This window comes from Aristolochia californica, unplaced genomic scaffold (genome assembly GCF_029961685.1).
Source record: "Aristolochia californica isolate CCGP_79_NKW_82.1479 unplaced genomic scaffold, dmAriCali1.0.hap1 SCAF_11, whole genome shotgun sequence".
Taxonomy (NCBI): domain Eukaryota; kingdom Viridiplantae; phylum Streptophyta; class Magnoliopsida; order Piperales; family Aristolochiaceae; genus Aristolochia; species Aristolochia californica.
The window spans coordinates 28,974,245-28,999,526 of NW_027181782.1; the positions used below are offsets into that span (position 1 = coordinate 28,974,245).

General features: G+C 43.4%; 2 protein-coding genes across 3 annotated transcripts in view; one reads left to right on the forward strand and one right to left on the reverse strand.

The window, feature by feature from the left end:
* Positions 1 to 760: 760 nt before the first annotated feature.
* Positions 761 to 4,142, reverse strand: LOC137944352 (pyrophosphate--fructose 6-phosphate 1-phosphotransferase subunit beta-like). 2 transcript variants are annotated; one of them, XR_011110810.1, is made up of 2 exons: positions 3,745 to 4,142; positions 761 to 955 (listed from the first exon to the last, which is right to left on the reverse strand). XR_011110810.1 is itself a non-coding variant. In XM_068790012.1 (2 exons), the coding sequence occupies exon 1, from the start codon at positions 3,348 to 3,350 to the stop codon at positions 1,833 to 1,835; it is 1,518 nt and encodes a 505-aa protein (XP_068646113.1). In that variant the 5' UTR covers positions 3,351 to 4,142; the 3' UTR covers positions 761 to 955; positions 1,067 to 1,832. The 2 variants fall into 2 exon arrangements, 1 of the variants encoding a protein (XP_068646113.1); XM_068790012.1 differs by having other exon boundaries at positions 1,067 to 4,142.
* A 10,082-nt stretch (positions 4,143 to 14,224) lies between these two features.
* The window catches only part of LOC137943737 (3-ketoacyl-CoA thiolase 1, peroxisomal-like), a 44,511-nt gene continuing 33,453 nt past the window's right edge, over positions 14,225 to 25,282 (forward strand). The window contains exon 1 of the mRNA XM_068789176.1: positions 14,225 to 14,374. Coding sequence (XP_068645277.1) covers positions 14,225 to 14,374 — 150 coding nt within the window. The remainder of the gene's footprint in view (positions 14,375 to 25,282) is intronic.

Sequence of the window (25,282 nt, forward strand, 5' to 3'; positions counted from 1 at the left end):
CAACTTCCATCTCAAGAAGCAAAAACAGTTGAGCATATGACTCAAGGAGGATTCAACCACTATATTAGACCAAAGTTTGATCCAATTTGAAGATTGTGAACAAGGAAGATTCAACCGCTATAGTAGACCTAAGTCATGAGATTCAATTCAAACAAAAGATTCAACCTTCAAAAGAGCCATTGGAGCACAACGGATGCAAACCGAAGGCAAATAATTTGACCTCAAGCTCCAAACATGAAAATCAAAGACTTCTAAAGACAATAGCTTTCATGGTAAGTCTTTAATTGTTTTATCTGGCCTACCAAAATGACAAAAAACACAAGTTTAATAATTTTGATATTTTTTCATATTTCTTCTAGATATTTTGTTGGAAGATGGACCCAAACCCACAAGACCAAGGAAGGCCCATGTTACGGTCCCAAATCTACACACTGCGATTCGTAGAGACGAAAAAGGAAGAGAAGGAAATCAAGCCGAAGGGAAACGCAAAAACCCTAGGTTTGTTGAGGAGAACGCACACCCTTGAGCTCGATTAGGAGAACTCAAAATCCCTTGTTTACTCTAAAATCATGACTTGATTTTTCCCATTCCTTTCACCCCATAAATAGGGTTCAAGAGTAGAAAATTATAGATATGCCCCTCCATAACATTCTAAATAAACTTAATGACTTAACTTAATAATTAAGTAACTTAATGACTAATTAATTGAGTTAACTTACTGACTAAGTAACTTAATGACTAAACAATTGATTGAGCCAAAGTAATTGATTCAGCCATGATGCCTCTAAATGACTCGGCCTACTATTGAGTTCATAACATTACACCCCCCTGGAGAACGAGCTTGACCTCAAGCTCGAAGGTTGGGTAGGCTTGCCGAACGTCTCCACATCTTCCCAAGTAGCATACACGGCATCTGTGGTAGCCTAGTGGACGATCCGTTGTCCGTATGTTCCACCTGAAAAGCAACAATTTTTTTTTTTAACAGGCATCTCTCGTTGTAGCAAAAAACCACATGATTAAGCATCCAAACAACAGGGTTGGTCAACCCGTAGTCTGAACCTAGCACCTGCTCCACTTTGGCAACCGGTAGGCATTTCTGGTCGGCAATATACCATAACTGGTCAACAAGTCGTTTCACCACCATAATCTTTTGAAACTGATGTGAGAATAAACCCACAATTGCGAAAAGTGAACAAAATGGAGGCCTAAAATGTGGTGACTCTGCAATGCGCACAAGAATGGACAGCACCTACATAAAATCTTTAGCTGTCTGTCCATTCAACTCCTCTGTAACTAACAATTCCTCTCAGGCCTTTAGGGAAGGCTGTTGAGCAGAAAAGTGATCCCCTCTTATACAGGTATTATTAGCGTCTCGAGAGTGTTGGGTTGCTGATCTCATCATCCTCAGTGCAGCAGTCCGAGGATTCTCCATTGCTGTCAAAAGCTGCATCTTCACTTCTATAACCTTCCTTGAGGCAACCGTTGCATCAGCATGGATTGTAAGTGTTCCCATGTACTAAACACCATCATGCACCAAATTGCTCACATGAAGATGGAGGGTTAAACTTGTACCCTGTGGAGTTATTATATCTGACATAACACAAGTACCTTTTCCAAGAAAATCTGGTGCATCCACCCTAAGGGCTTTGACAAGCATGTCATGAAACAGGGTAGCAACATTTGACACCCGACATATCAGTGGTTGGGCAGGTTCCATTTGAGACACCACTCCGATTTTTGGAATCCAAACAGGATTGGAGTGATTGATAATTACTGCTGTCTGCCCAAGTTTTGCCAGTGTAACCTCAGTTACCACATGAAGCTCTTCCTTATCAATATTGTCTATTGGATACCGTAGTGCATAAGGCTGCTTCTTTAGACGAAGTTCTGGATTGTGCTGCACCAACCCAGCAGAGAGAGGGTCCTGAGTATGTTCTCACAATCAGTATCAGATTGTGGTTCTGCAGTAAAATGGGAGCTTCAGCTGGTTGAGGAGCTAGTGTAACAATTGATATCTCCACCTTAGGATCAGTTTGGCTTTCATATTGAACAATGGCCTTAGTAGCACCCATTTGTAGATCCTTGTGAAACCCACAAGCAGCCTCTGCAGTAATGGTTGTGGACTCCATGGATAGGGTACCCCTTCTAGCAATTCCAAGTTGCTGAACCAATATGTTCTGCATCAGCAGACCAATATGGTTGAGGTCTGATTTGGCAGTAGCAATATCACTAGAAGTCTCCTGAGATGGTTTTACAAGGACATAAATGACACCGAGTGATGCACTAAGGTATAGAACCCAAGGAATTAGAGAGATATGTGCACAACACAGGTTCACAATTTCACACTCTTCCAGAATTGATTGTATGGTCAGCATTGGTTTGTAGGCAGCAGTAAAAATGACAATATCAGACAACTCTAAAATTTGCAAGTGCTCTTCAAATCTAGAAATTGCATCACTATGAAAAACAGAAATAATTCTAGTACTTAACCCAACCACTCTTTCTATGGCATTTGTCTGCTTATGAATATCGCAAAACAGGACCTTACTGATACATGCACCAAGCTCCACTATGGCCTTCTTGTTAATAGCCTTGAACTTACCATGTCTCCTCTCCACATCCATAAGTGAAGTCAATGTCGTGCCACCAACAGTCCATTGTTCAACTGGAGCACCCAAGTTTGCCACCGATGAAATTAATCCAGTCTTTCCAAAATGAAGAAGGGAACCTGCATCATAACCTAATGCATAACAATAGGTGGTATCAAAATTTGTAGGCAACCCACATCTTCCTTCGTAACCAAAGAAATAGAATTGTCCTTTGAACTGTCCTAAATATTGACCTATCAGCTTTCTTCTGTCCAACTCAGTTTCAACCATCGAGATAAGCATCTTTTCAGTCTCTATTTTGGCAGCCAGCACATTTCCATGAGGATCTCTTTCAAGCATTAGCTGCTCTTGAATTGCTTTTGGTAAAATTTCAAAAAGCAGCTGCGATTGATGTCTTAGTTTCTTTTTCCACAATCCACCTTCAACAACAACATCATGACCAAGGATCTCATTTAGCTCTGCAATAAGTTGTTGCACCTCTGGAATGAAACCAATTAAGTCTTTTGATATAAGTATCACGCCATAATTATAGCCAAGAACAGCTCGTTTATAAATAATATTTGTAATGCAGTCAGTCACATTTTTCAGATTCTGCTTCTTAGCAGCCACCTCTTCTCCAATAATAGTGATATTAGGATGTGTTTGCAAGGCACACTCTACTGTGATATGAGAGGCCGCACGTTCCATTAGCCTTACAAAGTGATAATATTTTTTTTGAAGACCGCGCATCAGTCCTAACATTCCCTATCAAGCTTCAGTTTGAAATTTAAGTTGTCAAATTCTCCAGAAAGACGAATTGCTTTCTTGCCTTGCAGATCTTCTGACCATTCCACAAAAACAGGCTTTTCAGATTGGGCTAAACATTCAGGGATCTCAAGCCGAAATGATAAGAGGAAGTTCCAAGTGACAATACTCCTATCCGCTATTCTCTCAAACACCTTCTCTGCGGATTTTATGAACATAGCTGGAACCTTCATAACAAAATCCCCATCTCAAAATTTTGACGTTAAAGCCTGAACTCCGTCCAAATGCGAGCACCCTTTCTGTTTCTCAGCCCAACTAAACACTCGTAAAAAATAGAGGGACTTGAGAAAAGACAAGACAAAATTTGGAGAAAATTGTCTCAGAAACTTACCCCAAAAATCATTCAAGTCGGTTTTCATCTTGGATGCCGACAGTGAGAGTGAGAGGTTTTGAAATTTTAAATAGGAATGGGCCAGTTCCGAAGAACCTTGAGGTTGAACGACGAACATCCCTCTTGGTTCCTTTCTGTTTGACATTACAATATACTCTAACTTCGAATTTCCAGCTTGCAGGCCGAGAGCGAGAGCAGCAACATGGGGCTGGCGATCATCAGAGTGTTCCGAAGAGCTCTTTGCTCCATAACCCCACGATGGGCACCATTTCCATTTCTCCAATTTTTTATCCTCTCTGCTGTCTGCCTGAATAAGAGAAACCGGTGGCTGTCCGAGTAGTTTGGGAAGGAGCTTCATTATTGCTTCACATAAGTCATGATTTCTGTAGGGGTAGAAAAAATTGAAGCTGCTGGGTAGAAAATTTTTATGCTCCGTGACAACGTCGAGCCTGACTTGCTGCCGATGACAAACAGTAGCAATATGGGGCTTTTTATCTTGGAATTTTCCGTCTCTAATTCTGGGACACGTTTTGGTTGTTGTGAGAATGGGAGGTTTGAGGTCGAACCCAAATCGGGCAGCTAAGTGTTCATTTTCCGGGACGTCTACCTTCACCTATAAGGCCTTAATGTGATGCTTATGGATTTCTTGCAATCTCTCAGACATTACACCGGAAGACTGACACATTCCATAATGTAATGCTGAAAACTTTCTGAGTATTTCTCCCATAGAGTATAGAGTATGGCAAGCTATTTTTCTCAGGACGGAGAATCTCTCATTGTGTTCCCTCTCTGATACCAAGTTATTACAGTCCCAGATCCACACATTGTGATTCGTTGAGATGAAGAAAGAAGAAAAAGAAATCAAGCCAAAAAGAAGTTTGAAAACCGTAGGTTTGTTGAGGAGAACACACACCCCTGAGCTTGATTAGTAAAACTCAAAATCCCTTGTTTACTCTAAAATCAAGACTTGCTTTTTTCAATTCCTTTCACCCCGTAAGTAGGGTTCAAGAGTAAAAAATTATAGATATGCCCCTCCACGGCATTCTAAATAAACTTAATGACTTAACTTAATAACTAAGTAGCTTAACAACTAAGTAACTTAATGACTAAGTAATTAACTTAACTTGACTAAGTAACTTAATAACTAAGTAATTGACTCAGCCATGGCGCCTCCAAATGACTAGCCTACTATCGAGTTTATAACAGCTCACACATCCAAGAGAGGTAGAAGATAGGCTCAACGCCCATAGACCTAGGAGAAAGCCCACAGGTCCACACAATGGTGACATAATGGTAAATAAAGAGTGTTTGAAGATGGGATCAATCCCACATGACCAAGGAAAGCTCAAACATCCAAGCAAAAGGCCCACAAGTCCAAGAAAGGCGACATCATGGTAAATAAACAAACTTCTCATAAAAATGGCACAAGGATGTAATTAGTCAAGGAGGAACATGTTTACTTATATCTTTTCTTATGTAAAGTTTGCAGCCCTAAGGGCATTATGAACATTGTAACATCCTCTCAAAAACTATAAATAGAGGCCCTTGAGCATTCAAGCTCTCTCCCCTTTCACTTAATTCATCTAAGCTCTCCCTTAGCCTAAAGGTTCTCTCTCTCCCTTTCTCTCTTCTCTTCTCTTTTTCTTTTCTTCTCCTCTCCCTCTCTGACTTTGCTCGAAGTTCTAATCATGAGATCCTAAATTCAAAATGGTATCAGAGTGGGGAAAGATCTAAGATGGAAAAGGAGAAGAAGATGGAGAAGAAGGGGAGGAAGAAGAAGAATAAGAAGAAGAAGAAAAAGAAACAAGAGGAGTTTCTCACTTTTCTTTTAGTCTTCTTTCCCAATTCATATTTTTCATTGGATTTTTAACTCTCTTACCATATGTTTCATATAGAAAATTATATATTTCCAACTCAAAAGAATCATTGAGATCAAATTTTTCTACAAAGATAAATTCTCATATGAAGTAGAAAAGTTCCATGCAGTAGTAGAAAGCATCAACTTTCGAACTGTTTTATGCCATCAAGAATGAAGTTTTATATGGAGAATTATATATCGAAAGAAAGATCTCCACAATTTTTTTAATTTTTTTTTTTTGGTGATTTGGAAAGATTACAAGAATCTAATTTGATATCATTGAGTATTAAAGCAAGGAAAGGTTGATTTTTTGGTAAGTGGTGCCATAATACAAAAGAAAGTTTCCTTATTTATATTTGAAAGTGGCTGATTTTATGAAAGATCTTCTCAAGATCATGATTTAGTGGATAATTTGATTATCATCCTTTAGATTAAGAAATATATGATTTTTGGCCAGCCAAGAGTTTTCTTAATTAAGTGCATGATTAATTGACTAATGTTAATAATTCAGTTTAAGTTGAAATTGAAAGATTGGGCTCAGATTCTTTCTTGACCCGAGTTGGTTCAAGTTGTCACTTACTTAGGCTCTTTGATTTGGTTTGGCTCTTCTTAAACAAATTATGCCAATGATATTTGATCTATTGTGAAGTTATTATTACTAGCCTCCTTAATTAGTGGATGAAAAATTAAGATGAAAAATTGACCTAAGCCCATCCTCAACTCGGGCAAGCTCAATTTACCAAGAACGGACATCTCAGGCTAAGTTTAGTCTTAAGGTGATTCACAAAAATTTTGGTCAGCTTGTACTTAATCTATTCTTTCTTGAGTTAATTATTGGTCCTTGCCAGTCCTAAGAGGATTAATAGCTCTCGACTTGAAGTTTACCAAGACTTGGAAATTACTTTCTTACTTCATCCTTTACAAGCAGCTTATTTCTTGGTTCCAACTTATTCTTTGGTGCACATTCTTTTTATTCAAGGATGGACTCACTGCGGATTATTTCATGTGTCCTTATTAAGGACTTTTATTATTTGGTACGTGCTATTTGGGCATTGACCCATATATACTATTGGTATTATGTCTCTCTGATTGAGACATTATTATTGAAGAAAGACTTCTCAGTTGTTGATTATTGTTAGCATTGGTTGCTCTGATAAAGAAGAAAGCAAATGGTGGCCCAAAAATATTATCTTTCGGTGATTAACTTTTACCCCCCTTATTTGGCAGTTTTACTCCAACCATTTGAGAGTCAATATCCTGTGTTGGGACACTGTGATGGAAGAGCTTATTACTACACTTCTGAGCAATTCCTATAGACCCACTACCTACAAAAGATAGGAGTGTGCCCAACATCCAGCATGAGTCAAGTCTTATTTACCCAAGAGGTGTTTTTTTAAGCTACCCTTAGCAAGTGGGTAGACTCTATGACCCACAGTAGGGCTACTCTTCCACTTGTGAAATTGAGCGAAAAATATTTTTGACTATGACCATTTCACTGGAGTATGGAGCTTTGTCTTACGGCTAGGTGTGATTTTACTCTCTTATATTATGCCCACTGAGTCTCTTGGTAAATAAAAAAGAGACCACCAGCTTGAGAGGGAGTGTTGGAAGATATGATGAACTGCTATTTTATATGGGAATATCTTATACACCATTTGCAGCAAGTTGGGAGTTTATGATGTTCAATCACCCTCAGTTTGAGGGGAAGTGTTGGAAGATGGGCTCAAACCCACACATCCAAGGAGAAAGCCCAGGCGTCCAAGGGAGGTGGCATCATGGTAAATAAGAAGATTTCTTATAAATATGGCACAAGGATGTAATTAGTCAAGGAGGAACATGTTTACTTATGTCTTTTCTTATATAAAGCTTGTAGCCCTACAGGCATTATGGACATTATAACATCCTCTCAAAAACTATAAATAGAGGTCCTTGGCTTGGTGTAGATTATTCAAGTTGTCTCCCCTTCTCTTAGCCATAAGTCTCTCTCTCCCTTTCTCTCTTCTTTTTTTATCCTCTCTCTCTCTTACTTTACTCGAGATTCTAATCATGGGATCCTAAAATCAACAAAGAGTCATCTCATAAAGATGACATTGATGTAATTACTTTATGTTTCAGGAGTATTATTGTAATACTATAATTTTATTCATCTATAAATTGAGCCTCGAGGGGAGGATTAGGACATAAGTCCATAACCTCTTTCTTCCATCTATTTTCTCTCCAACATGTCGTCTCTTTTTTCTCTACTATCTGAATCCATGAAGTCTTGAAAATTAACATGGTACTAGACCATTGATTTTTTAGGACTCCTAGCTATGGTAGCTTAGAATTCCAATCTTGCTATCTACTCAAATTATTAATACTACCCATTCTGAGTTACTCTACCCATATTTTTTTCTCCGACGTTGCAAATAATCTGATTGAAGGAGGAGGGCCAAAGTTGCCGACGTTGCTGGTTTTTTTCCGTTGGTAAGATAGCCTCCGAAGCTGGTAATTTTCTCATTTCCAAGTCTCTCTACCAAATCCGAACCAGTGACATCAGAGATACTATTCTACCAGCGACCTGAGAATCATATGGATTTTATTAACTTGGGTTAACTCGAACCAAGACAACAAGGAACTCATTGTTCTTCTTAATAGATATCACCTCCTACACTGGTTCATCATCTGCTTGCGACAATCTTCAAGACCATGGCACACCTCAACGCTAAACTGACGGAAGAGGAATTTCAGACTCGATGATCATAAAACCAGATGTGCAATTATTTTCTAGTTCTCACGCGAGATGACGTTGTTTATGGCGAAGGCGTGAACCAGTTTTTCGATGATATGGGTTCCTGCGCATCTGTCATCCCAAGAGAACTCTGAATTTGTCATCTCTAGAAAACTCCGATCATCAGTTTCTGGTCGTCGGAAGTCGGGTATTCCTATTATCGGAAGGTCACAACTTCTGCCCGATGAACATCACTCTGCTCTACCAGTAACCTTTGCTCCAACAAGAATTACTTTTCCTCAATATTGTATCTAGCTGGCTTTTCATCGTACCTTCGCTAGACTTTAACATCTAGCATGGACGATTTATTTTTCTTACCTTTGGAAAATAATAGGTTTGCATTCGGAAATAGGTTTGGTAATTGACCAGCTCACCAGATATTCAACAAGAGCTGGTTCATCGTTGTTTGTGGTCATATTTCTATTGATTGATTCAACTTGATCAAAGGATCATTTCTTGATTGGTTTTTTTTGGAAGTTTGCGCTGTCTGTTGGCATCTTACCGATTCTCATTGCTGTCTTGGTTTGACTCTTCACTGGCCTTTCCATACCGAGTTTATTCATCTCATTTATCCAGCTATCCAGTGAGTCCAGTTGATTCTAATTAATTTATTTCCAAAAGACCCCTGAGGTGGTGTCTCAATTTCTTTCGTAATTGAGCTGCAGTGCACCGGCTTTGGAACATCTCTTCCTTCATTCTCTGCTACTTATTATTTTCCAATCCAGCCAGGAAGTTGTCATTTTATGGAGGATGAAGACCCGACAGTCTCTGGTTCTCAATGGTTCATCACCAGCAGCCGCGATGATCCCTCTTTTCTCTTGTCGTTATCCCATACTGTTCGGGGAAGAAGACACTACTACGACATCAAAATCCCGCCAAGTTAGGTGGTTGATTGATTTTAATTCAGCGATTTAGCCCCGCGAACCAATGCCTTACTATTCTATCGAGACTCAAACCAAGTCAACTCGGTTGGACGTAAACCTGACTTGGCCCACTTGCTTCCTGCCTCGGTTATACGGGTTTGGGTCCCGAGTTCTATACCTATTTCTTTTGCGACTCGGCTATATTGGTCTACTACTTGATTTGGCTTGACTCGGTACTTGTCTACGAGTAGATTATTATTTTGATGTATTGGCAACATATTACTTGGTTCTACCATAATATTTGGTGCAACTTCCTTATTTAGTGATGGGTTATCTTCGGATTATTTTATGGGTCATTTTTAAGGAATTTCATTATTTGGTACGTGTTATTTGGTCTCGGGTCTATTTCAGCTGCTACTATTGTGTCTCTCTGACTAAGACATTACTATTGAAGAAGGATTTCTTGATTGCTAACTATTATTAGCATTGGTTATTCTGATGAAAAAGAAAGCATATGGTGGCCTCAGAATATTATCTTCTAGTGATTACCTTTTACACCCCCCCCCCCCCCCCCCCCCCCCCCCCCCCAGGAGGTGTTTTTTTGAGCTATCCTGAAAAAGTGGGTAGACTCTATGCCCCACATTAGGGCTACTTTTCTACTAGTGAAATTGACCGGAAAGTATTTTTGAGTATAACCATTTGTTTGGAGTATGGAGTATGGAGTATGGAGTATGGAGCGTTGTTGTTACGTGCCCTTGCCATGGATCTTATCACTCGGCATTCCCCTTGAGGTTCCAGTTTGTAAGATGGAGAATGGCATGAAGAAGCCTCCTTGGCGTCACTGATTTGTTGAAGAGCTCAGAGGTAGATGGAGTGAAGAGTGCGTGAGGGAAGAGAAGCTCAGTGAGAGCGTTAATCTATCTTGGCTACTATATTCTAACTTACGAAAATGCTTGCCTTCATTTCAATATTGTCCTCCTTATAAACCAAGGAAGGGATGCTGGCCACACTTACGCAAGGTTACAAAATGACCTGCCAGATTACAAGATTACCCTTCACTAAGGGATGTTGGAAGGAACGCTGGCCAACACTTACGCCAGATTACAAAATGACTTGGCAGATTACCAAATTACCCCTCACTAAGGGATGATGGCCAATAACACTTCACGCCCAGATTACAAGGGTTCCCAATGATTAATTACAACAATACCTCTCATGACTTAACCTGAATCTAACAACAATTAAGTCCTATGCCTGGCAGTGACTCTTGATGCTATGGAGTCCATAACATCACTCCCTTCCTGGAGAAAGAGCTTGTCCTCAAGCTCAAAGGCTGATAAGAGTTCTCTAAATTCATCCAACGGCTGCCAAGAGGCCTCCACTGGATCCGTCTCCGCCCAATGGACGAGCAGTTCCCAACGATCATCAACTTTGCGAACCTGGTAGGCGTGGGCTAGAGTGGGAAGGATGCGGCCATCGCGAAGTGGAGGGAGCGGGGTGTGCAACAGTGGCGAATCACCCATGAAGGGCTTCAACAGAGACACGTGGAAGACGTCATGAATATGAGCATCGACTGGCAATTGGAGACGGTAGGCGCCACTGCCGATGTGCTCCAAGATCTGAAAGGGCGGAGAGCTTGTGACACTTTGCTATAGTGAGGGACAACTGGCGGTACTTGTGCAGACGGAGTCACACATAATTGCCTAGTGCATAAGACTAGTTGCGGTGGGTCATGTCATAAGAGTTCTTCATGCGCGACTGAGCTCGCAGTAAGTTATCACGGATATGTGCCAACATACTATCCCATTCCATCAAAGCCTAGTCGATGGCAGGCACATGTGAAGAGCCAGAAAGGTAGGAGACTAGGCGAGGGCAAGGGCGACCATAAACCACCTTAAAGGGGGTCATCCTGAGCGTTGAATGGTAGGACGTGTTGTAGCAGAATTTAGCCCACGTGAGCCAGCGGACCCACTATTATGGTCCTGGAGTTAAGTACCTATGTCTTCCACTCCTAACAGGCCGGTCTTTTGGGTAGTATTGGCTAGGTGCTTAACATTTGGTATCAGAGCTAGCGCTACATTGTGGGTTCGATTCCCGCGTGTTCCCGCACCATGGGCCATCGCTATAAGCGGAAGGGGCGACCTGAGTGTGTTCCCGCACCTTAGGGCAGTCGCTAGAGTGGGCCGTCTCTAGTGTAGGCCAGCGTGGGCATCGGCCTCGCGACGATGGGTGTGATGTTATGGTCCTGGGTTAAGTACCTATGTCTTCCGCTCCTAACAGGCTGATCTTTTGGGTAGTATTGGCTAGGTGCTTAACATTTGGTATTAGAGTAGACACTACATCCTAACTTCGAGTCCTCGGGTGAGCAGGTGGACAGCATGCCCCTGGCGGGGCGTCGTAAGGGAGTATGGGCTCCTGACCCGATCCCCGTTGTTGTGTTAAGGCTACCATGGTCGTCGGCTTGAGAGGGCAGGGTGTACTGTTATGGTCCTGGGTTAAGTACCTATGTCTTCCGCTCCTAACAGGCCGGCCATTTAGATAGTATTAGTTAGGTTCTTAACACCCACGTCTTCGGATTATCGCCCACAAAGCAGCGCAGATACACCTCCAGTATGCGATTGACAACCTTGGTTTGCCCATCAGTCTGGGGGTGGTAAGCAAAAGAGAATGCCAGCTTGGTGCCCTGTAGTCGAAAAACCTCCTTCTAGAAGGTGCTAGTAAAAAGATCTTCGCGGTCGCTCGTGATGGTCTCCGATAAGACATGAAGGCGCACAATGTTGTCCATGAAAATCTGAGCTAAATGCACTGTTGTATATGGATGTGATAAAGGAAAGAAGTGGCCATACTTGGAGAAACGGTCCACCACGACCAGGATGGTAGACTTATCGGATGACTTCGGAAGACCCTCAATGAAGTCCATAGAGATCTCTGCCCAAACTTGAGTAGGCAAGTGAAGGGGCTTCAACAAACCCGCTGGTTGGAGAGTCTCAGTTTTGTTGCACTGATAGACTTGACATGCTGAGACGTAGTCAGCCACCATGCTCCTCAAGCGGAAATAAGTGCACTGCTGACCTTCATGAGTACCGTCTTGATAGGTGGACAGAATGGTGGACAGTAAGGGCAAGGGGGCAGCCAGATAGATGCGTTGCTTGTACAGGAGGAGGCCGTCCTGGATGGTCCAGCTACTGTCCGAGGGCTACTGTTCAGTGCGCTGGTAGAGGGCGACTGCTGAATCTCATCTCAAATATGATCGCCAAGGTGGACTGATGGCCAAGAGTTGGAGCTCTGGCTCCTCGCGGCGGGACAATGCATCGGTTCCTTTGTTGAGGTAGCCAGGTTTGAACTCCACCCGAAAGTTGAAGCCCATCAATTTATTGAGCCAGTGTTGTTGGGGGCACATGGTAAGACGCTGCCCCAGAAGGTACTTTAGGCTGTAGTAGTCAGTATAGATGAGGAAGGGGCGACCCTAGAGATATGGCCTCCAGTGTTGAATGGCTTTGGCTAAGCCAATAAGTTCACGCTCATAGGCCGCGAGTTTGTGATTATGAATGGCTGTGCCTGCTGAAATACACAATGGGATGCCCTTGCTGCTATAGAACGACCCCGATGCCACCCTCTGATGCGTCGCATTCAATAACAAAGAGATCCTCAAAGTTTGGAAGTTGAAGCACGGGAGCGGATGCTAACGCCAGCTTGAGTTGATCAAAGGAGGTGGCAGCTGCCTCGGACCATGCGAATGCATGACGTTTCAGTAAGCTGGTAAGTGGTGCGGCGAGCTGGCCATAATCTTGGATGAACTTGCGGTAGTACCCCGATAAGCCCAAGAAGCCTTTTAACGCTGTTGCTGAATGTGAAGTAGGCCAGTCCACAATGGCTTGGATCTTGGAACTATCCACCTGGACGCCGGTGGCAGAAATGACATGGTCCAAATAAGCTACCTCCGAAGCACCAAACGAGCATTTGGAGTGCTTGAGGAATAGCTGGTGTGCATGTAAGAGTTGAAACACCGTACACAAGTGCTGAATGTGGCTCTCCCGAGTGTGGCTGTAGATCAAAATATCGTCAAAGAAAACAAGGACATATTTTGATAAAAGGGGCCGAAATACCTCGTTCATGAGGGCCTGGAAGGTGGAGGGGGCGTTGGAGAGCCCAAATGGCATGACTAGAAACTCAAAGTGGCCATGGTGAGTATGGAAGGCCGTCTTCTCCATGTCGGGTGGGTAGACTCGGATCTGATGGTACCCGGAACGTAAATCCAACTTTCTAAAGAAGTTGGCACCATGGAGTTCGTCCAAGAGCTCATCTACCACGGGTATCAGAAATTTGTCCTCGATAGTGTGCGCATTCAGCTCTATGTAGTCGACACATAAGCGCCAAGTCTGATCTTTCTTGCGCACTAGCAGCACCGGAGAAGCAAAAGGGGACCTGCTGGATTGAATCAGGCCTTGTTCAAGCATCTGCTGGCATTGCTTCTTGATTTCATCCTTCTGGAAATGCGGGTAATGGTAGGGCAGGACAATGACTGGCTCTGTGCCCAATTTCAGCTGGATGCGATGGTCACAGGTCCGGATGGGAGGAAGTGACTGAGGCTCTCTAAACAAGTCCCCAAATTCAGAGATGAGGGACTGCAAGTTGCTGCTGTCCGAGGTGGTGACCTGTAAATTATGGAGTGTGCAGCGAGCGGGGGCATGAGTGCCATCAAGAGTGAGGTCTTGCTGGCCGGAGGTGAAGGTCATGGTGAGGGATGTGAAATCCCAAAGGATAGAACTCAGCTGTTGAAGCCACTTGATACCCAAAACTAAGTCAAAACCCAGCGAGAGGAATGACTAAGAAATCTGTCTCGAATGGATGGCCTTCAATATCAAACCGGACTTCCGAACATACTCCAAGACTGGAAAGCTTTGCCTCATTGGCCACTGAAACCGAGAGGCCAAAGTTGTGTTGCACGGGTAAGCCTAGCTGCTGTGCGGCGGTCTGGCTGAGAAAGTTATGGGTGCTGACCGAATCAACCAAGGCAACGAGCATGAGATTGTGGATGAAGGCGTGGACCTGCATGGTGTTGGTACTATGCAGGCCGGTCATGGCGTGGAGGGAAATGGCAGGTTCTTCCACTGTTGGCTTGTCTTCGGTGTCGGAAAGGTTACCCTCTTCCGGATCGCCCACTTCAAGATAAAATAACCTTTGGCATTGATGGTTGGGACGATATTTTCCATCACAATTGAAATAGAGGCCTTGAGCGTGCGGCTGTTCCTGGTCGGCTTTAGAGAGGTGTTTGATGAATTGGAGAGGTGGGTTGGTGGTTGGGGGCTGTAAGGGAGGAGTGGTATTGGGGTTTGGGCGCAGGAAATTGGGGGGAGGTGCTGGAGTGGGACGTCCTGGCCGGGGGGGGGGGGGGGGGGGGGGTGTGGTCTTTTGCCAAGGGAGTCTCTCAGGATGCGCTGTTTGGCATCCAATGATTGGGCCAAATCCATGGCATGTTCGAGAGTGGTTGGGGCCAGTAATGCAACCTCAATGCGGAGTGCCTCAACCAGGCCTGTTGTGAACAAGGGGACATACTGGTTGGGTTGCACCAAGTGAGTGGCACGTGCCAACATTTCTTGGAAGGATTTCTCGTACTGTGCTAGCGAGCTAGATTGTTTAAGGTTGACTAAGTCACCAAGAGGGCAGTGGCGGGCAGGGGGTCCGAACCGTAACATGCAAGAGGTTCTGAAAATCTACCAATCATACAGAGGATTCTCATATCAGAACTAATGATACCACAGGAGCGCATTGTCAAACATGTGGTAGGTAGCAAGTGGAACTCTGTCCTTGGGCTGAGTTCGTTGGTGCCAAAAGAATTGGTCGCACTTATGCAACCAAATGAGAGAGTCCGAAGACCCATCAAACTTTGGAAAGTCCAATTTGGCGTACCTTGGCATCGAGGAAGGGGCTGGTCCTTGGGCGCCCATGGCTATAGGGTGTGGGTACGGAATTGGGGTGGTGGTGGAGGGAAATGGAAGTGTGGTTGGGCTGGGGGAGAGGAAGAGATTCCTTGCTGGGTGTGAGGACGTGGGTAACCTTCATCCATCCGGGCCATCAGTTGCTGGATAGAGAGAATGTACTGCTATTATTGCTGCTGGGCAGAGTCTTGGAGAGATAGAAGTTGCTGTTGGAATGAGTCAAGCTAGACCTGTGTGCTTACACGTTGTGCCTCCAGTAAATTTCGGATGTCATCAGAGGAAGAGGAATCGCCAACAGTGGTCCGGTCTGATACCACGATGTTAGGTTCCCTTGCCATGGATCTTGTCACTCGACGTTCCCCTTGAGGGTTCCAGTTTGTAAGATGGAGAATGGAGTGAAGAAGCCTCCTTGGCGTCACTGATTTGTTGAAGAGCTCAGAGGTAGATGGAGTGATGACTGCGTGAGGGAAGAGGAGCTCAATGAGAGTGTTAATCTATCTTGGGTACTGTATTCTAACTTAGGAAAATGCTTGACTTCATTTCAATATTGTCCTCCTTATAAACCAAGGAAGGGACGCTGGCCACACTTATGCCAGATTACAAAATGACTTGCCATATTACAAGATTACACTTCACTAAGGGATGCTGGAAGGAACACTGACCAACACTAACGCCAGATTACAAAATGACCTACCAGATTACCAAATTACCCCTCACTCAGGGATGCTGGCGAATAATACTCCATGCCTAGATTACAAGGGTTCCCCATGATTAATTACAACGGTACCTCTCATGACTTAACCTGAATCTAACAACAATTAAGTCCTATGCCTGACAGAGACTCTTGATGCTATGGAGTCCATAACAGTTGTCCTATGGCTAGGAGTGATTTTACTCTCTCTTATATTATGCCATGTGGGTCTGTGTTAGGTTCTTCCCTTGCCGTGGATCGAGTCACCCTTCTTTCCACTCTTCCCTCCATGGATGCTCTTGACGTTGGAAGAGAATTCTTGTTTCTTGAACGAGTAATGGTGGAACTCAAATAGAACGAAGGAGCTTTGGAGGAAGCTCAACCTTGGACCTCAGAGGGAGAATCCGACCTAGACCTCTGAGGGAGAATCTGACCTGTTTAATCTAATTTTCTCAATACTTGCCTCTCTTTTCCTTGACGTCCCCCTAAATAGGGTTGAGGACGGAAATACAAAGTTGACCCATAGGTCAAGTGTTATGGACTCCATAGCATCAAGAGTGGCTAACCGGAGAAGAGAATAGATGGAGTAAACTTGTATTTCAATATCTTAGGGGTTTAATTGTAATTTGAAGTTCCATAAGGGTCTAATTGTAATTATAGAACCTTTGATGTTTTCCTTGACCTATTTAGGGCGTCAAGTGAAGTAATGAAGACAAGCATTGAGTATTAGTCTAAATGAGATCAGGTTCTCTCTCAAAAGAGGCCTAACGTGAGAGCTCCTTTCAAGGCTCACGTCCTTCACCATTGGGCGTTCCAAGAACCCCAAATCCTTCCCTTCCTCATCATTCAATCTGGAAGCTAGAGGAGATCGCCGGGTGACTCGATCCATGGCTAGAGAGCCTAACAACGTGGTATCAGACAGGACCACCCTTGGTGATTCCTCTTCACCTGCAGAAATTCGAAATTTTGTGGAAGAAAACCATGCTGGTCTACAATCTCAAATCAATGGCTTGGAGGGAAAATTCCAGATGTTGCTGTCACGCATGGAGGAAGGCTTCACCCAGCTCTCAGTCCAGATGGCATCCTCCTCACGTCCAACAGATCCCCTCAACCCTCTTCCAACACCTCCACCTCCTCCCCTGCGCCAAACACCTCAACCTCGTGGGGGCCTCAATCCAGCCCCTCCTACCGTGCCAAGGTACACAAAGCTTGATTTTCCAACGTATGATGGGTCCTCCGACCCTTTAATGTGGTTGCACAGGTGTGATCATTTCTTTTCCAATCAAGGAACTCTGCCCGAAGGCAAGGTTCAATTGGCCGCCTTCCACATGCTCGATGAAGCGCTTATGTGGTTTCATCAATTCAAAAACGAATTCATGGTCTATGATTGGGAATTTTTCAAAGAAAATTGTATGCTACGGTTTGGTCCTCCGCTTCGCAGCAACCCAGTTGGGGATTTGGTCAATCTAAAACAGAGTGGAACTATAGAACAATATCAGAAATTGTTCCAAGAAAAACTTGCTCGTGCAAGTCATTTGGTCCGACCTGAACTTTATGTCAATTTGTTCACGGCTGGCCTGGTAGAACCCCTTCGCCTAGAAGTGGAATTGGAAGCCCCCACCTCCCTAGCCCACGCAATGAATTTGGCAAGAGCATTGGACACCAAACAGCGCCTCTTCCGTGAGTCCTTAAACAAACGTCCTCCTTGGCAACCTCGCCCACAGCCCCATGGCCCTTATCCCACTCACCCCAGGCCTCCTCCCACCCAACCATCACCACCACCACCAGCCTTTACACCCCCACCTGGTTTTATCAAACGTCTGACAAAAGCCGAAATTGATCAGAGGAGGGCTCAAGGCCTATGTTTCAATTGTGATGAGAAATTCGTCAAGGGCCATCTATGCAAAAGACTATTTTGGGTAGAAATAGAAGACCCCTCAGAGGATGACTTTCAGGAGGATATGGACCAAACCGAGGAGGAAACACCAGAAATCTCCCTCCATGCCATGACCGGCCTGCATAGCACAAATACCATGCAGGTCCATGCCACCTTGAAACATCATATTCTGCTAGCACTCGTGGACTCAGGCAGCACACATAATTTTATAAGCAGCCAGGCAGCACAACAGTTGGGTTTATCACTACAGCAGAAATCAGGCATATCAGTCTCAGTGGCTAATGGTGACAAGGTCACCACCGTGGGGTTCGGTTCAGCAGTGCCCTTTACTATTGAAGGTCACTCCTTTGTAGCAGATTTTTTGGTCATACCGTTGGCTGGGTTTGACCTTGTCTTGGGCATTAAATGGCTACAGAGCTTGGGTCCGATCTTATGGGATTTCCAATCCCTGACCATGAGTTTTAACCAGGACACCCATCCGATCACCCTCCATGGCAATAGCGCCCAGAGGCCATGCAGCCTCCACACACTTTCGGTGGATACTTCAAAAGGGGATAACTTAGCTTCATTGTTGGCCGAATATGCTGATTTATTTCAGGCACCTGCCGACCTTCCTCCTATCAGAGTGTGTGATCACAGAATTCGTTTGAAGATGGGCACAGAACCAGTGGTAGTGCGTCCCTACCGCTATCCCCATGTGCAAAAAGATGAGATAGAACGTCAATGTCAACAAATGCTACAACAAGGTATTATTCAGCCTAGTCGTTCTCCTTTTTCATCCCCGGTATTACTGGTAAAGAAATCAGATAAATCTTGGCGCTTTTGTGTGGATTACCGTGACCTCAATGCTCGCACCATCAAAGATAAATTTCCAATTCCAGTGGTCGATGAATTATTGGATGAGTTACACGGCTCTCAATTATTTACAAAGTTGGACTTAAAATCAGGCTACCATCAGATTCGGGTTTATTCAGAGGATATCGAAAAAACTGCCTTCCGCACCCACCATGGTCACTACGAGTTCTTGGTGATGCCATTTGGGCTATCCAATGCCCCGTCCACCTTTCAAGCGCTTATGAACCAGGTATTTCGCCCTTTCTTACGGAAGCATGTCTTAGTTTTTTTTGACGATATACTGGTCTATAGCAAAACTTGGGCAGCACACTTGCATCAATTGAGACAGGTTTTCACCATTCTCCGAGCACACCATTTATTTCTCAATCGTGCCAAATGTGACTTTGCCACATCCGAAGTAGCTTATTTGGGGCATGTGATATCAGCATCCGGGGTGAAACCAGACTTCAGCAAGATACAATCGGTGATGGATTGGCCCACACCTCACACCGTTACTGCTTTGAAAGGGTTCCTTGGTCTCGCAGGGTATTATAGAAAATTTATCAAAGACTACGGTCACCTGGCAGCACCATTGCATAATTTATTGAAGAAACATGCCTTTCAGTGGTCTCAGTTGGCAGACTCCTCATTTAACAACTTAAAACAGGCATTAGCGTCAGCACCAGTTCTCCAATTGCCCAACTTTGCCGAACATTTCATTATAGAATGCGATGCATCCGGGGGAGGGATTGGTGCCGTCTTGCAGCAACAGGGTCACCCTATTGCCTATTTCAGCCGCCATCTCGCTCCTCACCATCACAAGTTAGCCACGTATGAAAGGGAACTTATCGGTTTGGCCAAAGCGGTGCAGCATTGGAGGCCGTATCTGTGGGGCAGACCTTTTGTGATCCGGACAGACCACTGTAGCCTCAAATATTTATTGGAGCAGCGCCTTACTACCTCCCCACAACAACATTGGCTCAGCAAATTAATGGGATTCGATTTTCAGGTGGAATACAAACCGGGTTATCTCAACAGGGCAGCAGACGCTTTGTCACGCCGGGAACTAGAGGAGTCACACTTGCACGCATTGAGCCACCCCAAGTCGCCCTTGCTGGACACAATCCGTCAGGATACTAGCCATCATCCAGATCTCCTTGAGTTACAAGCTCAAATCGCAAACCATTCCAAGGACAAGAACTGGACACTACAGGACGGTCTCATTCTGTATAAAGGACGCATATATCTTCATCCTTCGTCGGTACTCATTCCTGCCATTATTGCCTCCTTTCATGATAGTACACATGAGGGCCAGCAGAAAACATACTTCCGCCTCAGTCGGGAATTTTATTGGAGCGGTATGAAGCGGGTCATTGTGGAGTATGTTGCAGCGTGCCAGATCTGTCAGAGGAATAAGTCAGAATCCTTACAACCAGCCGGCTTGCTCCAGCCACTTCCACTTCCTTCACAGGTATGGGCAGATCTATCAATGGATTTTATCGATGGTCTTCCTCCTTCTGCAGGGAAATCTGTTATTTTTGTTGTGGTAGACCGGTTCTCCAAATATGCCCACTTTATGGCCCTCAGCCATCCGTATACAGCCACACAGGTCGCTCAGCTCTTCATGGATAATATTGTCCGTCTCCATGGCCTTCCGGAGACCATCACCAGCGACCGTGATGCTATCTTCACCAGTAAATTCTGGGGGGAACTCTTTAAGCTCCATGGTTCTAAGTTAGCTTTTTCTTCAGCATACCACCCTCAAACAGACGGCCAGACAGAGGTGGTTAACCGCACCTTGGGTATGTATTTGCGGTGCTTTGTGGGGGACACGCCCCGACTGTGGGTTCGTTGGTTAGCATGGGCGGAGTATTGTTATAATACCTCATACCACACCGCCTTGGGTACTACCCCTTTTCAAGTTGTTTATGGACGCGAACCTCCGCGACTACTTTCTTATGAAATGGGGTCTTCTCGGGTAGAAGCATTGGACCAGGCCTTGGCCGACAGAGATGCAATGCTTGCTCAAGTCCGCCTTCAGTTACAACGTGCACAAGCAACTATGAAGCATACTTATGACAAAGGACACCGTCCCCTTACCTTTGCACCTGGAGAATTTGTTTGGCTCAAACTTCAGCCATATCGCCAACTTTCTCTAGCAGCCATCAAACGCCATAAGCTCTCTCCAAAATTTTATGGGCCATTCCAGATCACGCAACGTATTGGCACTGTGGCGTATCGTTTGAAACTACCACCAGACGCCAAGCTCCATGACGTCTTCCACGTCTCCCTTCTCAAGCCATTCAAGGGAGACTCACCACTGCTGCATACCCCTTTGCCTCCTCTCAAAGATGGCAGGTCCATGCCCACGCCTGCTCAGATCCTTCAAGCCAGGCGAGTTAACAACGCTTGGGAAGTGTTGGTTCGGTGGACTGACAAGGAATTGATAGAAGCCTCTTGGGAGACCCTCGAGTCCTTCCAGACTCTATTTCCCACTTTCGAGCTTGAGGACAAGCTCTTTCTTCAGGAGGGGGGTGATGTTATGGACTCCATAGCATCAAGAGTGGCTAACCGGAGAAGAGAATAGATGGAGTAAACTTGTATTTCAATATCTTAGGGGTTTAATTGTAATTTGAAGTTCCATAAGGGTCTAATTGTAATTATAGAACCTTTGATGTTTTCCTTGACCTATTTAGGGCGTCAAGTGAAGTAATGAAGACAAGCATTGAGTATTAGTCTAAATGAGATCAGGTTCTCTCTCAAAAGAGGCCTAACGTGAGAGCTCCTTTCAAGGCTCACGTCCTTCACCATTGGGCGTTCCAAGAACCCCAAATCCTTCCCTTCCTCATCATTCAATCTGGAAGCTAGAGGAGATCGCCGGGTGACTCGATCCATGGCTAGAGAGCCTAACATCAAGTGGTTCACGCCACATTACACAGAACCAACCCAAAGTAACCAAACCAAACAAACTAAACCAACCCGAATTGAAATTACATGAAAAGCAAATTGACATAATTTAATTCGGATAACTCGTGATGCTATGGGGTATAAGAGTCTATTGGAAAAAAATAAAGAGACCACCAACTTGAGGGAGAGTGTTGGAAGATATTGTGGATTGCTATTTTATATGGTAAGATCCTATACACCATTTATAGCAAACTGGGCATTGATGATGTTCTCTCATGCTCAACTTGAGGGGGAGTGTTGGAAGATGGACCTGAGCCCACAAAACCAAGGAAGACCCACACGTCCAAGTGTGTGGAAGATGGGCTCATGCCCACAAGACCAAGGTGAAGGCCCACAAGCCTACACAATAGTGGCATTATGGTTAATAAAGAGTCATCTCATAAAGATGGCATTGATGTAATTAGTTTAAGTTTTAGGGATATTAGTGTAATATTATAATCTTATTCATCTATAAATTGAGCCTTAGGGGGAGGGTTAGGATATAAGTCCATAACAACTTTCTTCTTCCTGTTTCCTCCCCAACATGTCATCTTTTTTTCTGCATGAGTTGAATCCATGGAATCGAGAAAATCAACATATTTTTTACTGAATTTTACAACAATTAGGAGCATGCCTGATTTTTAACAACGATTAGATTTTTTAATTGGGATTTTGTCATAAAATTACCCAAGTTTTTTCAAGAATTTATAACAACTTCTTCCATGAAAATTTCAGCCTAGATTTTCAAATCTTAGATTCAAATCTCCTAAAAAAGATCATCCTCGAAGAGCTCAATATTCTAGCATTCATTTTCATATCTCTTGAATACTTTCTTTTTTTTCTATATAATACTCCATGTTTAAGATTTTATTTTTCAAAAGAAGACTTCCATTAAGTTAGCATCAAGTGAATTTATTTTTATATCTATCCTTATGTAGTTGAACAAAGTGGTAGTTTTATGTTTTTTAGGAGTCCATTAATTAAAGATCTTCAAGGTTGAGAGAACGAAGAAGAAAGTGAAGGAGAAGATGAGAGGAGGAGAAGATGAGAGAATGAAGGAGAGAGGACGGCTGTGAGAGAGAGGGGTGAGAACAGGTCACTTTGAGGAGAGAAGATTTGGGGAGAATTAGGGTTTTGGAACTCGTCCTAACTCTTCCCCTTAAGCTTTATTTATAGAAGCCAAAAGTACCAATATTACAAGTATACCCTTCACCCTAGTAGGAGTGAAGAAGAGATAAAAATATAAGATAATTACAACAATGATACCCAAGCTTGCTTATATCTTTTACCATTCCCCCTCAAGCTGGTGTGAAAAGACATCATATATCTCCAACTTGGTACATACAGTGGAGAGAAGCTTTGAGTTAAATCACTTTGTGAATATATCAGCAAGTTGTCTATGAGTGAGACATGATTCAAACTTAAAATTCATGCTTTCAACTTTTCTCTCACAAAGTGACAGTCCACCTTGATATGGTTAGTTCTCTCATGGAAGACTGGGTTGGAGACAATGTGGATTGCAAATTGACTATCTAAATGAAGTTCCATATCTTTATGGAATCCCAACTCTGTTAGAAGAGATTTAATCCATAGAATCTCGCTTACAACATGTGCCATGGCTATGTATTCTGCTTCTACACTGGACCTTACAACTACCTTTTTTCTCTCACTATGTAATAAGATTTCCTCCAACTAGAGTATAATATCATGAAGTAGATTTTCTATCATCTGGTGATCTAGCCCAATCTGCATCGACAAAACTTTTAACCTTGAAGTGACCATGACACTTATATAGAAGCCCTTTCCTCATGTCTTTTTCAAGTACCTGAGAATCCTTTGCCAATGAGACATCTGAGGTTTATGCATATACTAATTGACCACACTGACTATGAAAGAAATATCTGGTCTAGTCAAAGTAAGATAAATAAGCTTTCCAACTAGCTTTTGGTACTTGCCCACATCAACTTCTTCTCCCGAGCCAGTACATAATTTTGCATTTGTCTCCATAGGGGTTTTAGTAGGGCGACATCCCATCGTTCCTATTTCTTTAAGAAAGTCAAGAACATATTTTCTCTGTGATAAGATAATACCATGCTTGGACTAAAGAACTTCAAAACCAAAGAAGTACTTAAGAAGTCCCAAGTCTTTTGCTTGAATTCATTACATATATTGTGTTTGACTTAACTTATGCTATCGGTATCACTTTCTGTCAAAATAATGTCAGCCACGTACACAACAAGTAGTACCACACCTTTCTCAGTATGATTGACAAATACGGAATGGTCCATAGAGCACCTTGTGAACCCGGATCGAAGTATTGCTTGACTAAACTTGTCAAACTAGGCCCATGGAGATTTCTTTGGACCATATAATAATTTATTTAGGCGGCATATCAACTCCCCCTCACCCACATATCTAGGTGGCTGCCGCATATAAATTTCCTCCTTAATATTGTCATTGTGGAAGGTAGTTTTTTCCACATCTAGCTAAAAAAGGCAATCGAGAGTTAGCAACAAGTTATATTAAAAGAATCACCGAGATGAGCTTGGCGACTAGAGAAAAAATTTCTCATAATCAATCCCATAACACTAAGTATAGCCTTTAGTGTTGAGCACTCAATAGTAGGCCGAGTCATTCAGAGGCATCATAGCTGAGTCATGGAGTTATTCTGTTAATTGCTTTTATTTCATTTTATATTCAATTTATTAGTTAGTGTGCCATAGAAGCATAGTTTAAATTCTTCCTCTTAAACTCTGGTTGTTTTGAACCCTCCTTAGAGGGGCAAGAGAAAGAAAAGAGCAAGTCTTAATTTAGAATAAACAAGGGATTTTGAGTTCTCCTCAATGAGCTCTAGGGTTGGAGTTCTCCTCAACGAACTCAAAGGTCCTGGTTCCCTTACGAATCTAATTCTATTTCTTTTCCTTTTTCCGAAATCAAAGGTGATCTTGACAGAGAAGAACTCGTTCTCTAAACCCTGGATTATCCTTCTCAGTGTCGTGTTACAAGATCCATGACCCGTGACCATAACAACTTGGTATCATAGCAGGGTAATATGGGTGATTCATCCAGCAATGACGAGCTAAGAGCCATGGTTAGAGAGGTGCAGGATGCACATGCTGAACATGAGGTGAGAATGACAAATTTTGGACAATAGTTGGAACAAATCCCAACTATTAGCTTGCAACTCGAGAGATTCTCAAGTATGGTTTTGGATCTTTTGGCTAAAAGAAACCCAACCCCAGACCGAAGGGGAGGGGGGACAACTCGCTCAGCAAAGGGGGGAACAATTTGCAGGGCGCACAAGTTTCCCTGCACAGGGTGGAGGTACAGTACCCATGTATACAAAATTGGATTTTCCCACTTTTATTGGGTTAGACGACCCCTTAATCTGGTTGCATAGATGTGAATTTTTTTTTCCAATCAAGGAACAATTGAATTTGATAAGGTGGGACTGGCCACCTTCCACATGCTCGATGAAGTGCAACTATGGTTTCATCAAGTAGAATTGGACAGATTGGTGCTAGATTGGGAGAAATTTAAAGAGTTTTGTACTATAAGATTCGGCCCTCCAGCACACAGCAACCCATTGGGGGATTTGGTCCTATTAAGACAAACTGGATCCGTGGAACTTTATCAGAAATAATTCCAAGAAAAATTGGCTTGAGCAAGCTGGATGGCTAGAGTCGACCAACAAGTAAATTTGTTTATAGCAGGCCTTAATGAGTCTTTGAGGTTAGAGG